Source organism: Oryctolagus cuniculus, chromosome X (genome assembly GCF_964237555.1).
Source record: "Oryctolagus cuniculus chromosome X, mOryCun1.1, whole genome shotgun sequence".
Lineage (NCBI taxonomy): Eukaryota > Metazoa > Chordata > Mammalia > Lagomorpha > Leporidae > Oryctolagus > Oryctolagus cuniculus.
The window spans coordinates 65466662-65483117 of record NC_091453.1 but is presented as its reverse complement, the minus strand read 5'-3'; the positions used below and the strand labels follow the sequence as shown (position 1 = coordinate 65483117).

The 16456-nt window shown below is 35.8% G+C and overlaps 1 protein-coding gene across 2 annotated transcripts in view; it reads right to left on the bottom strand.

The window, feature by feature from the left end:
* The window catches only part of POF1B (POF1B actin binding protein), a 98837-nt gene extending 83550 nt beyond the window's left edge, over nt 1–15287 (bottom strand). For both annotated transcript variants that reach the window (XM_002720251.5, XM_008272992.3), the window contains exons 1-2: nt 15200–15287; nt 14761–15084 (exon numbers count right to left, since the gene is read on the bottom strand). In XM_002720251.5, coding sequence (XP_002720297.1) covers nt 14761–15045 — 285 coding nt within the window. In that variant the 5' untranslated portion in view covers nt 15046–15084; nt 15200–15287. The remainder of the gene's footprint in view (nt 1–14760; nt 15085–15199) is intronic.
* Nucleotides 15288–16456: the final 1169 nt, after the last annotated feature.

Below are 16456 nucleotides of genomic sequence, written 5' to 3'. Positions count from 1 at the left end.
TCATATCTTTGCTATTGTGAATTGAGCTGCAATAAACATGAGGGTACAGGTAACTTTCATATGCTGATTTCATTTCCTTTGGTAAATTCCCAGGAATGGGATGGCTGGGTCTTATGGTAGGTCTTGATTCAGATTTCAGAGATATCTATTATACTATCTTCCACAGTGGCTTTACCAGTTTACATTCCCACCAGAGTGGATTAGGGTACCTTTTCCCCCACATTTTCACCAGCATTTGTTGTTTGTTGATTTGTATTAAAGCCATTCTAATGGAGGTGAGGTGAAACCTCATTGTGGTTTTGATTTGCATTCCCCTGATGGCTAGTGAACCTGAGCATTTTTTCATGTGTCTGTTGGCCATTTGGATTTCCTCTTTTTAAAAATGCCTGTTTAAGTCCTTTGCCCATTTATTAACTGGGTTGTTTACTGTTGACTTTCTTGATCTCTTTATATAATCTGTTTATTGATCCTTTATCAGTTGTATAGTTTGCAAATAATTTCTCCCATTCTTTTGGTTGCCTCTTCACTTCACCGAGTGTTTCTTTTGCAGTACATAAGCTTCTCAATTTGATATAATCCCATTTGTCAATTTTGGCTTTGATAGCTCATGCCTCTGGTGTCTTTTCCAATAACTCCTTGCCTATGCTAATGTCTTGCAGGGTTTTTTCCAATGTTCTCTAACGATTTGATGGTATTGGGTTATAGATTTAGGTCTTTGATCCATTTTGAGTCCATTTTGAATGGATTTTTGTGTAAGGTGTAAGGTAAGGGTCATGTCTTCATATTTGTCCATGTGGAGATTCAGTTTTCCCAGCACCATTTGTTAAATAGTCTGTCCTTGCTCTAGGGATTAATTTTATCTCCTTTATCAAAGGTAGGTTGGTTATATAGATGCATGGGTTGATTTCTGGAATTTCTATTCTGTTCAATTTGTATATCCATCTGTTTTGTACCATTACCAGGATGTTTTGATTCTAACTTCCTTGTAATATGTCTTGAAATCTGGTAATGTGATGCCCCCAGCTTTGTTTTTGATGTATAAGATTGCTTTAGCTATTTGGGGTCTCCTTTGTTTCCATATGAATTTCAGCATAATTTTTCTATATCTGAGGAGAATGTCCTTGGTATTTTGATTGTTAATAATATTCAATCTGTAAATTGCTTTTGGTAGCATGGACATTTTTGATGATATCAATTCTTTCAATTCATGAATATGGAAGATTTTTTCCATTTTTTGTGTCTTCTATTTCGTTCTTTAATGTTTTATAATTCTCATCATAGAGATCTTTGACATACTTCGTTAAATTTATTCTAAGGTGTTTGATTGTTTTGTAGCTATTATGAATAGGATTGATCTTAGAAATTCTTTCACAACCATGGGATTGTCTGTGTATACAAAGTTTGTTGATTCTTATGTGTTGATTTTATATCCTGCCACTTTACCAAACTCTTTTATGAATTCCAGAAGTCTCTTCTTGGAGCCTTTTGGATCCCCTATATATTGAATCATGTCTTCTGCCAATAGGGATAGTTTGACTTCTTCCTTCCCAATTTGTATCACTTTGATTCCTTTTCCTTCCCTAATGGCCCTGGTTAAAACTTCCAGTAAATACTAAAACTTTGAATAGCAACGGTGGGAGTGGGCATTCTTGTTTGGTTCTGGATCTTAATGGGAATGCTTCCAATTTTCCCCCATTCAATAGGACGCTAGCCATGGGTTTGTCATAAATTACCTTGATTGTGTTGAGGAACGTTCCTTCTATACCAAATTTGCTTAAAGTTTTCATCATGAAAGGATGTTCAATTTTATCAAATGCTTTCTCTGCATCTATTGTGATTATATATGATTTTTGTTCTTCTTTTTGCTAATGTGATGTGTAACATTGATTGATTTCTGAACGGTGAACCATCCCTGCACACCAGGAATAAATCCTACTTGGTCTGGGTGAATGATCTTTCTGATGCGTTGTTGGATTTGATTGGTTGATACTTTGCTGATGACTTTTGTGTCTATGTTCATCATCTAGTTCTTTTTCACTGTTGTACCTTTTTCAGGTTTATGAATGAAGGTGATGTTGGCTTCATAGAAAGAGTTAGGGAGGACTTCTTCACTTTCAATTGTCTTGAATATTTTGAGAAGAATTAGAGTTAGTTCTTCTATAAATGTCAGTGGAATTCAGTGAAGTCATCAGGTCCTGGCTTTTCTTTTTTGGGAGGGTTGGGTGTTTAATTTACATGCACTACTAGCCAGCTATGGCTACCCACACCATCTCCTTGAGCTTCAGTTTTCTCATGTGAGAAATGGTATGTGGGTGTTGGAGAGTATTGTTGGAAGATTTTCAAACTTCTTTCTGTTTATGATGTACTGTGAATACAGGAGATCATTCCCAACATATTTTTCCATACTTAAAAGACAGCTTCAAATCCTTTAAAGTTGTCAGTCTTATTTTCATGTGATGATGATGATGATAACTAACACCTATTTAGAGTTTCCTATGCCAAATATATATTACACATATCATCTCATTTAACACCCAAAAGAATCCCACAAGGGAGTTATTATTACACCCCACTTGTACACATAAGCGATGTTATACAAAGATGAGTGAAGTAAGTAGATGAAAACCACACAGATAATACTAAGATGTTGTAATTTCAACTTGGTAGCATGACTCTAGAACTAATGCTCTTTCTTACTCATTGCATTGTGTCACATCGTATTGCCTCATTGTATGTTCTGTTTTTCAAGTTGTGGAATGAAATCATATGATTAATTTTGATTATTCCTTAAAATAGGAAGTTACTTTGCTTTTTTATTATTTACTATCAAAAGCAACTTATGGATGTCTGAAAATGGGAGACTCACTTGAAATTGCCTTGTGAGAAAATAGTGCTGATTAAATAATTTAAGCTATAAATTCGACAGACGTTTGTAGAGTACATGATATATTTACAAAGCATAGTCAGAAGCTGCTAACCTCAATAAGACACTGAATTTTTATTTATACTTGTATCATCCAAGCCCTTCACTTTTGCAGGAAGAATATCCTTTATCTGATAAAATATTCATCACATTATTGAGTCATTTATTCCTGTGGCTCAGACCTGCTAAATACATAAACATTACCTTGTTGGCAACTTCTCCTAGGTATAGTTCTGATGAAAAAGAATTCTGTTTATGATTATGTGGGCTCAGGCCTGGTGTAAAATTCAGGCCTATTTTTCCAATGCTGCCTCAAGACACAATTTTCAGGTTTGAGAAACTTGAAACAGCTCTCTTCCTCCTTCTTTTTCACTTTTTATGAAGTACATATGGCATTAGCAATTTTTAAGATCAGAGTGGATTAAAATCAGTCTGCTTTTTGAGATAATTTCACTACATCACTTGAGATAATTGTCCATATTTTACTTAGTACACGCTAAATCAGAGTTGAGAAACTGGTTTCCTAGGGAATTCACTATTCACAAAATGTATCTTCCAACTTCTTGTTAAAATAAGTATGTGCTTCATAGTTAAGTCAGAAGAAGTACAAATGGCCCAAATTTCTGTTATTAACCTCAGTGATAATGGTTTTGAGTACCTCAGTGTATTTGTGAAAAGAAGGGAAAGCAGTGGCAGATCTTTGGTATACTGGTTAAGATGATGCTTGGAGACCCCTTACATCCCATATCAGAGTGTCTGGGTTGGAGTCCTGGCTTTACTCTCAATTCCAGCTTCCTGATAATGTAATCCTGGGAGGCAGCAAGTGATATTTCAAGTATTTGGGATTCTGCCACCCACATGGGCATCTTGGATTGACTTTCAGGATCCTGGCTTCAGCCTGGCCTAACCTCAGCCCTTGAAGGCATTTGGGGGAGTGACCCAAAAATGAGACATCTGTCTCTGGCTCCTTGTCCCTCTTTGTCTCTCAGCCTTTCAAATAAATATAATAAATAAATTTTTTTAAAAAAGAGGGAAATCAGAAACTGAGGAAGTTTATTCTCTTCCAGGTATAAGTAAAACCTTAAACTTTTATGATTAAAGTTGAATTCCAGGACTGTTTCAAGGCAAGATATTGAATATCAGAATGGAAATGATTTTGGCCTCTAATATATGCTTGATATATTCTATTCTGATTATGAAATCTTACAATGGAAAAATACAGTAAGGGTAATCATCCAATGATTTACTGAAATAAAAAATCAACCTGTTTAAACTGAAAAAAAAAACTTTAGCTTATAAGATTACTTAAAGGAGGTAGCATATGTAATGAAAATATTGGGAGCTGGTTTCTAAATTCAGTGCATTAACAAGCTGTACTAACTTGCACATGCTATTTTTTTTTAAAAAAAGATTTATTTATTTATTTGAAAAGCAGGGTGTCAGAGAGAGACAGAGAATTAGAGAGAGACAGGTAGACAGAGATCTTTCTTCTGCTGGTTCACTCGCCAAATGACTGCAATAGCCAGGGCTGGGTCAGGCTGAAGCCAGGAGCCAGGAACTCCATCTGGCTCTCCTATGTGGATGGCAGGGGCCCAAGTATCTCGGCTGTCCTCTGCTGCCTTTCAAGACACATTAGCAGGGAGCTGGAATTGTGAGCAGAACCAAGCTTTAACCTGAGCACTCCAATATGGTATGTAGGTATCCCAAGTAGTGTTATAACTGTTGTGACAGACACCCAACCTAAGCTTTGGTTTCTTTATTTCTATAATAGATAAATAATACCCAATGCATTTTGTCTTTTTCATACATTGTATAATTTGTACAATTAAAATAATAATGCTTTATAACTTATTTTTGAAATTCTAAGGATTAAAGTAATAAATGCACCTATGAGTATGAGACATTATTTTTACTGTACTGGTTATATAAGTGACTAAGTTACTTTGTCCACTACTCATTCTGTAATGGTATTGAGAGAGATATAAGTGATACATAGAATATAATCTCTATTCTCACCACAATTATGATCAGGTAGTAGATAAAACCTATGATTATAAATAAGAATAAAGACTACATAAGAGCTATAAAGAGTTTACTATGGGAATTTTGAGCACTAAGAGATAACTTAAACCTAGGAAAATCAAATTTGATCATAATATTACACTTGAGAAAAGTCTCGAAAAACTGGTATAATTTCAGCCTGTCTAGATTGGTAAGGTTGGAGGATAGGAGAATTTTAAGTGTAAGAGCAACATGAGTGAAAGAAACAGTTGTAAAAAATTGAGGGCTATATTTAGAAAACATTAGCTTACATTTTGGCTGAAAATGGAAAATTAGAAGGGGAGCTCTATAAGCCAAGGATCATAAGAGCAGGGAGAGCCTTGAAAGACTAAGATTTATCAACACTGAGTGTCACTGAAGGTGGTTTTTTTTTTTTTTTTTTTTTTTTTGGTGTTGGGGGAAGGCAAAGGAGTGATATGAGATGTTTGTAGGGAATTTAATCAATTATTCTAGAGAACATATTTGTATGTATAATTAGGTTTCTGAAGATTTAAATAATTTAATGTAGAAACCTATGCATCTAAGCTGAAGTCAGTGTTAGAAGAGAAATGGGTAAAATGCTACTATTTTTTCCCTGGAAGATTCTAAATGGTTTTTTTGTATATGGATGAGTTCTGAATAATAGGAGTATTTTTAATGAGGGAATCCCTGGAACATACATAAAAGTCAATTCACAGAGTCAATGAATGAATTCAATACATATAAACACTTTACATAGACAAAATTTCAACAGTAGGGAAGGTGGAGGAGGTATATCTATAAACAGACTAATTAGTAATTCTGAGATAGTTTGATTTAAGGAATTATCACAAGATCCCAGAGAAATGATGTGATGACAGAATAAATAATGATAAATAATAATAATAATGATAAATATTTGTCCATAGGAAAAATACATAAGCCAAATATAAACAAGTTAAGTTCAGATGCTTAGTGGGGGTCTAAGAACTATAATAGAAAACTAATTGACTTACTAAACAGCTTCCTTATGTTTATTGCAAGTGTTGTTCACCTTTTTTAATTAATTTATTTTTAAAGGAATACAAATTTTATATTTACAACTTTAGGAATATAGTTATTCTTCCCACCATAACCGCCCTCCCATCCACACTCCTTATCCCACACCTCCTCCTTATCCCCCTCCCATTCCCAGTCCCATTCGCCATTAAGATTCATTTTCAATTAACTTTGTACACAGAAGACCAACTCTATACTAAGTAAAGATTTCAACAATTTTCACACACGCACACACACACACACACACAGTTTGAGAACAAGTATCACAGTTAACTTTCATAGAGGCAATTTGTGTCTTACCATTTTCAGTTCTGAGAGGGCATAGAAAAGTGAAAGCCACAAACAGTCCAGCCCAGTTAAGTCATATAACTTTACTAAAGCCACTTCTGTCAGCCATATTCAGGCATTTTTGGTAGTCATAACCACAGAAAGTGAGAGGAAAGAGAAAGACAGCAGGAGTGAGGGAGGCAAAGAGGAAGGGAAGGAGGGAGAGGGGAGATAGAAAGAGAGAGAGGAGACTTACATATAATTTCCAATTCCATTCTACTTCTCAAAACATTCATTTTGATTCGTCTGAGTTTTGATTTAAGAAAAAATTCAACCCCCAAGAAGTACACAGTGTGTGATGGTGAGAAATAAGTGCCACAGAAATAATATTCAGAATTGTAAGTACCTGTGTCATGTTAGTTAGTGCAAAGCGATACTAGCTTTAAAAGGAGACCATGTAAAGGATAGAAGTAGGAGTGGAGAACTCCATTAAGGAGAGGTTAAGAAGACTCAAAGTTGAAAAATCTTGAAGATGGTTTTGTAAATGAGTGGGATTCCAACAGAGATGTCAGAGAGGGTGGATGTTGCGAGAGCAAGTAATGGAATGAACATAGGCTGGGGTATGGAGGGAGACAAAGTGCTCAGTTTGTTCAAGAAACAGAACAATACAGTATGCTAGAAACACAAGGAGAGAGTAGATGGGTATTGGGAGATAGACTGTAAATGTATGGTAGGATTCGTGGGAGGTCCTTCAACATCCTCAAGGTGAGGAGTTCAAAGATAACTTTGGACCTGATTTTAAATTACAAATCAAATGTCATTTTTCATAGACATTGTGAGTTTTACAAAAAAGTATAAGCTGTATAAGCTGATTTTATTTCTTCATAATATTTCTATTAACGTTTTCCCAAAGCATTTATGAGTCTTTAATAACTAATAACTAGTAAGAAAATTATTATCCAGTGCTGGAGCCTCATATATTTGGATGCAAAATAGTAATACTTATGAGAAAAACACACAAAAGAGAATTCTGAATAAAAATTCTCCCTTCTTTGTAAATGACATACTTTAAAAGCATGAAATGTTCATTTAGATTATTTATTTATATCCTGGTTTATGTTTCAAAGGATTTTAGCTGGTTCATAATTGTAGCACATGAAAGCAAATGATCCTGAAATATAAGCAGAAACTGTATAATATAAAAAGAATCAAATGTGTAGACCACAAATATATGATTATTATATAGCATAGTGGTTATAGTCATATACCTGGGACTAGATTGCTGGATTTAAATCCTGGTTCTACCATATGTTAGCTATATGAATTTGAGCAAGTTACATAACATCTTTGTGCCTTGATTAGCTCATCTTTAAGAATTAGAATTATATTTAACTTTACTAAGGTTCAAAATGAATTCAGTGGGTGAAGGAAAAGATGAAGCTGTTGCAGAAAGGATATAAAACTCAGATCATGTGAGCAAAAGAAAGGAAGATGTATTGTGATTGAGGGGGTTAATTTTCATCTTTTTACTCTTCTTAATCAAAGCTGTGTCAAACAGTGGGCTTTTGGGAAAAAAATGTACAGATAGAAGAATAGATACATGTATACATACATAATTCAATTCTACATTCAATTCTTCTACTGATGTTTTATGGGGGCCCAGATTTGTGATGGACAGGGTTAAGCTGCTGCCTACAATTCTGGCCTCCAATATGGACACCAGTTAGAGTCTCAGCTGCTCCAATTCTGATCCAGCTCCCTGCTAATGCACCTGGGAAAGCAGTGGAAGATGGCCCAAGTGCTTGGGCCCCTACACTCATATGGGACCCTCGGAAGTGGCTTCTGGTACCTGGCTTCAGCCTGATTCAGATCTGATCATTATGGTCATTTGGGGAATGAATCAGTGGTTGAGAGATCTCTCTGTCTCTGTCTCTTCCTTTCTCTCTCTTTGTAACTCTACCTTTCAAATAAGAAAAAAAAAAATTATGGATTCAGTTCCCCTTCTAATGAAGTAGCTACTTTACACTTAAACTGTGAGGGGCTATGACTTCATTTCTTTCCATTCCTATTTGTTGATTATAGTTGATCATATAAACTAGCAGCACTTTGATCACACAGTTGTACACACAAATCTTTTTAAATGTATTGGCTTCAGAGACATTTCTATGTAAATAATGAATGTCTTAAATGTACAGAGCTTCACTGTCCAGTAGAACTCTCTGCAATGGTAGAAATATTTTATATCTGTGCTGTCCTGTATAGTAGTCACTAATAACACGTGACTGTTGAGCACTTAAAATAAAGCTAATGTAACTGAAAAATGGAATGGATTTCAATTTAATTTATTTAAATTCAAATATAAGTAGCCACATGTGGGCTAGTGACTACCTTAGTAGAAGTGCACTCTAGAGGAAGCCTTAGGTAAAGGGGTAGACTTCAAGCAAGGTTTAACAATTGGTGTCACTTTATAATTAAAAAAGAAAGAACAGCAAATTAAGAACTCCATCTGAACTACTGAGGTTCAAGTTCAAAGACTAAGAACATGAGAACTCCCAAATTCATCCTTCTAAAGGATATTTATGCCAGTAAACATTATAAATATATTCCTGCTGTTCCAGTCTTTTGATCATATACCATATATTTCAGAAAATTGCTTTAATGCTTTTCCTCATTAGTCTTTCATAGCTAGTAGAGTCCTAATAAGTCTTTCAAGCATGGGTGCTTACCTAATCTTTCCATGTCAAAGGAACTCTCACTTTAGAGTCTGTTAATTTAGTTTAGTGTCTTGTCTCTGCAGCAAAGGGCTTTTGTCAATTGTATTTTCAGAAATCAATAATACAGATAAAAGAAAGAAAATTATTCAGTGATAACTTTGTGCCAGATATTTTGCGGGACACCTTCACAAGTTATCTCATTCAATACCCACTACAATCCTGAAAGAAACTATTAGTTTCCCTGCTTTAAAAGTGAGGAAACTGAGGTCCTGAGAAAGCAAGCAATTTGTTTGGTTAATGCATCAAATAAAACTTAAAATGTGTAAGGCACTGTGCTATGCATTTTCCAGCACAGATTATCACAAATGAGTTAGGTGTTATTATTGTTCCACTTCACAGATGAGGCAACTGGTGCATACAACTAAGAGTCCCTGAAGCCAGAATTAAAAACCAAGATGGCTAAAACCAAAGCCTATGTTCTCACTCATTACAACTAGATGGCTTCGTTGTTCTGTTCTGCCAAAGTGCACCTCATCACTGCACTGCACATTTATTTTTTGTGGTTCTCTCTGAGACATTCTGCAAAGACTCATTTGCATGAACATTTTCACCATACAGTGTTCTCAGACTGCTCTTTAGACTGCCAAATCTAAACCTTGTCAGTCAATACCCACTGGCTTTCGTTTTCCTGTTGATAACTCAGATCAAAGAGCTCAAGACCATGTGCAACAGATACTAGAGAGACTGATGGGGATGAGAATTAGGAAATAGATACAAAAATGCATGGGTAGTATAGGACTTTGTTCTCTAAATATTTGAAAACTTGTTGAAATGAACATGGAACTCTTTCATGTTGTTTAATTTGAATTTAAAAAGTTTACTTCAAGACTAATACATAGTACAAATTTCTAAGAAGGACAACAAGGGGAGTCTTGTGGATGTTCCTGTCAGTCCCAATGACTATGAGAATCACTGAAAGTAATGTTGGGAACAGTTTAGGTAAGAAGTTCAAAAAGAGAATATTTTTAAAAACTTCTTGACATTTATGCTGAAAGAATTTGCCAAGGGAAACTATCACTTGGATAAAATCCCTGAGTAGTATGGAAGCTACTTTGGTTACATGGTTACACCCTTGCCTTAGTCTATGGTTGGCGTGTTATTCTGAACTTTACACAGCAAGAAATACACAAATTATAATGGTCTTTCTTTAGGTGAAGCAAATACTTCCATCATTTAGAATAAAGTCTGTGATTTTGTTTTCATGTAAAGGAAACAATAGAATGTACTAGTAAGCCCTCATTTAAGGGGCTCATGGTTTTTTGTTTTTGTTTTTGAAGGGAATTATGAGACAGAGAAGAAATAAGACTTGCAGTCTCCTTGCAGTACATGCGCTCTGTTTTTAAAAACTGGAAATAGGGGCAGACATTTGGTGCAGTAATTAAGCCACCACCTGGGACACTGGCACCCGTATGAAGGTGCCTGGGTTCCAGACCTGGCTCTGCTTTTGATTCCAAACCAGTTTGAATTCCAGGCTACTGGCTTCCATATGCCACAGCCTCTGCTATTGTGGGCATTTGAGGATTGAACCAACAGATGTAAGATTCTCTCTCTCTCAAATACGATGAAAATAAATAACTCCATGGCCACATAGCAAGACTCTAGCCCCTTAAAAAAAGTAAAAAACTGTAAGTGTAAAGACTACTATAAAATGTTTGTAAAAAATAAAATTAAAAGATGAATTAAAAAAATGAAATCGAGACATATGACAGGTCTTCAAAATTATGCATGGATCTCAATTTTCTGCACCAAAATAAACTTATCTCTGAATTCCATGAAGTCAAAAAAGGACCTCTATTGGGATAGCTTTTGAAGTGAAAAACATTTGGCCCAAATATACTTGTTTAGAAAAGTTTTAACTTTTAAGTGAAGTTTAAGATCATGGCTCCCAGTTCTTTTAACATAAATTGTCGAGAAAAGAAATTTGGACCAGGACAGTTGAAAATTATCCTCTCTTCCCACTGTCCCCTCATCCCTCTCTCTCAAACACATGCAAAGGTGTGTGCATGCACATACATACACACAATGACAGCTTGCAAATTCCATTGACTGAAAATAGGCCTAGTAATTTATTATCAGACCTCCCTTATACAAATGCTATGGGCAGGGCCAGCGCTGTGGTGTAGCGGGTAAAGCTGCCACCTGTAGTGCTGGCATCCCGTATGGACACTGGTTCGAGTCCTGGCTGCTCAACTTCCGATCCAGCTCTCTGCTATGGCCTGGGAAAGCAGTGGAAGATGGACTTGGGCCCCTGCACACACGTGGGAAACCTGGAAGAAGCTCCTGGCTCCTGGCTTCAGATCGGCACAGCTCCATTTGTTGTGGCCAATTGGGGAGTGAACCAGCAGATGGAAGACCTCTCTCTCTCTGCCTCTCCTCTCTCTGTGTAATTCAGACTTTCAAATAAATAAATAAATATAAAAAAAAAAAAACAAATTCTATGGGCATTTTCATCCAGCAATTCGTTGCATTCACAATTTCTATAGCTTCATTCAATTGTAAGACAAAAAGGATGACAGAAGCTGAAAACGCTGGCCACTTTATCCTATGACCTCATTCTTTTTTCAGGCAAACCACTTCCCTGAACAATCATTCACTTTAGTGACCACACCCTTGAACAACAACTTTTTAAAGGAACATACCCCTCCCCACAGAACAGGAAGATTTTCGCATAGTGTACAGAAATCCTGGCACAGTAGGGGAGCTATCCACAATCTTTGTAACCAAAGAAAAGTAAAAAAAAAAAAAAGGTAAACAAAGGTAAGCACCAACCGAATAATTATTGAGAGTAGAGGACATTCATATTCATAAACACATATTTTCCTCTAGGCTGTTTTTCAGCATTAGATTTGGTTGCGATTTTCAAATTTAAAAGAATAGCAACCCTTATAAGATGAACATTAAGAAATCCCTTCTTGTGCCAAACCTTGTTTTTCAAAAAATACTGATTACCACAAAAAATCTTTTAAAATGAAATATAGACATATGTGCCAGACTCTGCTTGTCCTCAGAGTGGACAGGCAAATTGTATTTATCCAGAAAACTACAAAATATTTACCTACAAAATGGTCACTTGATCAGCAGTTCAACAAATGACTAGTACTAAAATTAAAATATTTTATTTGATCCTTCTCTCTCTCTCTCTCTCTCTCTCTCTCGCACACATACATGCACACACACACAAACCCTTTCCCTTTACAACTGAGTTTTTCTGTACAAATGCAAAATATCTTGAACTCCATGAAAACTAAAACTAATGGAAGGAAAAAATAGAAATCCAATGATTAGTTCACAGATGTGCTGTTCATTTAAGGCAGTATTTCATTTAATGATAGTAAGTTAATATTTAAGCCTTATTAAAGATTGAACTGTAAGGGTTTTTTGCTTGTTTGTTTGTTTTCTTTTGTTTCCAGTAGCTTCTAGCAATCTATTTATTTACAAGACCACATTCAGTTCTAAAAGGCCATCTGTGTTTGATTTTACACCTGTGTTTGATTTTACTTGCTCATATTGGTAAACTCAGTCATTTCAATTCTACCATTAGTTTAGACAACGTCACCAGCAAGATTTCTATAGCTAATCTTCTACAAGAAACACCCATCAATCAGACAAAATAATTACCAAGAAAACCATGAAATACATCTGATCAATTATAGACAAGAAACAAAGTAAGTTTATGTATCTGGACAAATTTAAAATGTTTGTATCTACAAACAGCATTTTAGTGCACAAGCCCTTATTTTTCTTTCTTTACTATCATGAAAATAATCTCAGACTTCACAATATCCTGCGTTCTGATCTTTTATCCTAGTTTCTTTGGCCATACTTTCTGTCCCTAAGGGTCTTTATAAATTCCTCTATGGGAAATTCCACTTTAGGATGATCTTGTAAGGATCTCTGTCTAATTTCAGGTAAAAGAGGGAAAGTCCTGCAAAAAGCTTCACCTGTTCAAAGCCTGGTCCCAGGGATTATTAAAAGAAAAAGTTGAACTATGGAGCAAATAAAAAAGCATGATCTTGAAAGGTTATTCAGTAGTCAATATTTATAATTTACTGTTTCAGCTTTTAAATGCATATCTATTTATTTTCTTTTTTAAACTAGCAAGTTGACAAGAAGAAGTTAAATGTGTTAAAATAGCTATGAAAAATACAATGATTTTAGCATTCCTATGATAATAGTAATTGTTTTCAGCCTTCACATTCTTTTGGGGCTACTAGGAACCAAAGGTGACACCCACATAGTCAGGCATTATCATCCCAACACTGAATGTTGGAATGTACATTTGCATTATTATCACTTATACAAACTAGTAGTTTTGATCATAACATTTTTCTTCCCTTGATATCAATACAGCTGTAGTTTTTCTCAATCAGTAAATTCCCAATAGTAAATCTTTGATTTTTTTTTCATGTTTTATGCTAAAATCATGCAAGGAGTGAAATAAAAGCAAAATTTTGGCATTTGGGGTTTTAGGGTTATCTATATCTTTGAAAATACCCTTCAAATAGTTTCATTATGAATATTAGAATGCCATTTCATATCCTACTTAATATTTCAGTTTTTGGAAAAATAACCCATATTATCCCCAACTAGTATAATAACATAACATAGGACAGTATCCCAATGGTTTCACTTTGAGATATTTACAGTAGAAATTCTATGTTGGAAATACAATTTAAGTTTGGATAAAAGTTTCTAGAGAACTTAAAGACAAGAAATTTTTCATAATGTAATATTTGTTTTTGGAAAACAAATGAATTTTAAGATTATACATGCTATATATAAAAATCATGACATTATAGCAATTGCCTTTTAAGTGATATGGATTTAGTTACAAGAGGAGTTTCCCAGTCTGCACAAAACAAAACAAAATGCAATGTTAAATTTTAAAAAGTCACTATTTTTCTTTTCTTTCTTGACATGAAAATTTAATGCAGAATCAGAAAGTGAAATAGATCTAAAACTGTTCATTTTATATACTCTTGCAATGTTACTTTTCATTTATTGGCAAGATTGTTAGTACAGGTATTGATTCTAAAAAAAAAAACTTAAAGATTTAATTCCAGTTTAAAGGGTGTTTTAAGAGTTCCATCTTTTGTAGCTTACATATAACTATTGTTTCCATTTCACCTTCCTAAGTCCTATACTACTCTTTAAGTACATCTTCTACCAATATTCCAAAAATATTTACCTAATAATACAGTAATTGATCATTTTCAGAAGATGAAACACAAATGGCAATTGAAACAGACATCTGCACCTGTTACTTATCCTAGAGCAACACACTATTTGCTGAACACAAATACCTGCTCGTCACTCCATACATGCAATTTGTCCCTGTACTACCATATTAGGTACAAGATATCTGTTTGCTTCTTATATAAAGGGAATCAGTGGAAACCTGTTCTTAAGAAAGGAAGGAAAGAACCTACTGTATTTGAATTGAGGAATGTTTTACAGTAGGGAACAAAAATACCTCCGTTAAGATCTTTCAATCAAATCCAGTGGAAAACGGGGCTTCCTAGGCTCTAGTTAAATCATGAAAATCATAAGAAATCATGAAGAAATGACTATAGGCATGAAACTGAATTTAGCTTACTGTCCAGTACTGCGATCCACCAAAAGATATCATGTACAACAGAGAGAAAGAAGCAGAAAGAAGAGAGATGAGATTCAAGATCTACTCCCTGTATTAGCCTAGCACAGCTGTCTTTATGATACCTGGGAATGGTCGCTCCAAACCAAGTTTTGATAGGAGGAGGCAGCTTTGAGAGGGGAGAGCACTTCTCGTGAGCTGATGGGGTCCAAGGCCTGCACCACCTTGTTCATGGGCCCACTGTAGGTCCTCACTCGCTCGTATACTACATTTTTTTCTGGAAGCTGCTGAGGTTGGCTTGACTGGTGGTAGCAGTGGTAATGCTGGGGCTGGCACTGCAGCACCTCTAGGGGTTGCTGAGTCCCACAGCTGCTGCTGCTGGTCTCACTCCAATAGCTTGAGCTCATCATCTTCTCAATGGTCAGCAAGGGACTCCCCAGATGCTCTCCCTGAGGAACAAACAAAGAGAGACAATGAAAGAAAAGTATAGGCAGGCAGGAACATGTACTCAAGCCATTTATCAACCTCCTCTGCCCAGAGTCGTGCCAGGCAGAGATGAGTTACCTGAGCAGCAGCAGAAGCAGGTCTGGCAGCTGCAGAGGAGGCAGCAAAGTATTTGAGCTCAAATGAAAAGTGGAGCCACCCTGTGAGATTGCTCCAGGAAATGGTACAGGCACGCCCCTATGGGGCGGATTCACCTGGCAGGTTTCCGTGCCAGGAGAGGCCCTGCCTCGCCACAGAGATAGCTACAAGGCTATGCAGTAGGTAAAGGAGTCTGTAGAGCAGAAGCCAGAGATTCCAAGCCCATGGGACTGGAAATTTGCAGATATGCCCATGCTAAAACTTGCTAGAGCTAGAGAAAAAAAAAGTCACAAACATCATATGAAAGTGGTTTTCTTAAGGTTTGTAAGCTTAGCAAAGTTAGTTACAAGCATAAGTATTATCATTGCAGAATCTCAGACCAAAATAGGGGGTATTAGCCGAGGGACACACTAATTTTCACAGATAAATGTACAGTCTCTCTGTAAAACCCGGCTGATAATTGCAGTTAAGGTTGCTATGGGGTCTCATTCTAGCAACTCTCTCTCTCTCATTTATGGAACCTGTTTGTCTTGCTCCAGTCCTAGTGTGCTTCTCTAACATACACTGGAAGAGATTTGTCTAAGTGACTGAATTACTGTCTAGAAAGGGGAAAGGGATGGTCCAGAAAAACCTAACCATTCCACAAATGCTCTGAATTGTTGGTATTTGTATTTGTCTTTCTGCAGTTTTACAAATAAATTTGCCCTGACTTTATGTGTGCCTTAAGAAACACTGAATTTGATTGCCTTTTAAAATCCAGCAGTGAAGGGAGCTCCAGGTCCTAAGGAGTGTTTCACCTACATAATGAAATTTAAATGTGGTCAGCAGTAATATTATTACTACTTGAAATTCCAATCATAATGGCATTTAACCATCAGATTTTGCCTTGCAAAACTCTTCAGCACCACTGAACTCCAGAATATTCACTGAGAGTATCTTCAGAAAAAAAATATGTTCCTGATGCACATATATACCGTAACACCTAGCATACCACTACAATTCTGGAGAAGGCAAAGGCATCCAGATGGCTAGCCAGCTTTTTTTCTGCTGAGTGAACAAAGTGTAATGATTTACAGGTCACTTACTATGTATATTATGTCATCCTCAAATTTGGTGAAGGTTATTTGGTGAGAAACTGAGGCATAGACATGGAAAGATTCCCAAAGATAAATAATAGTAAATGGTGGGTCTGGGATTTGAAGATAGGGAGACTGACTTTAGAATCTAAGGTCTTGTCTA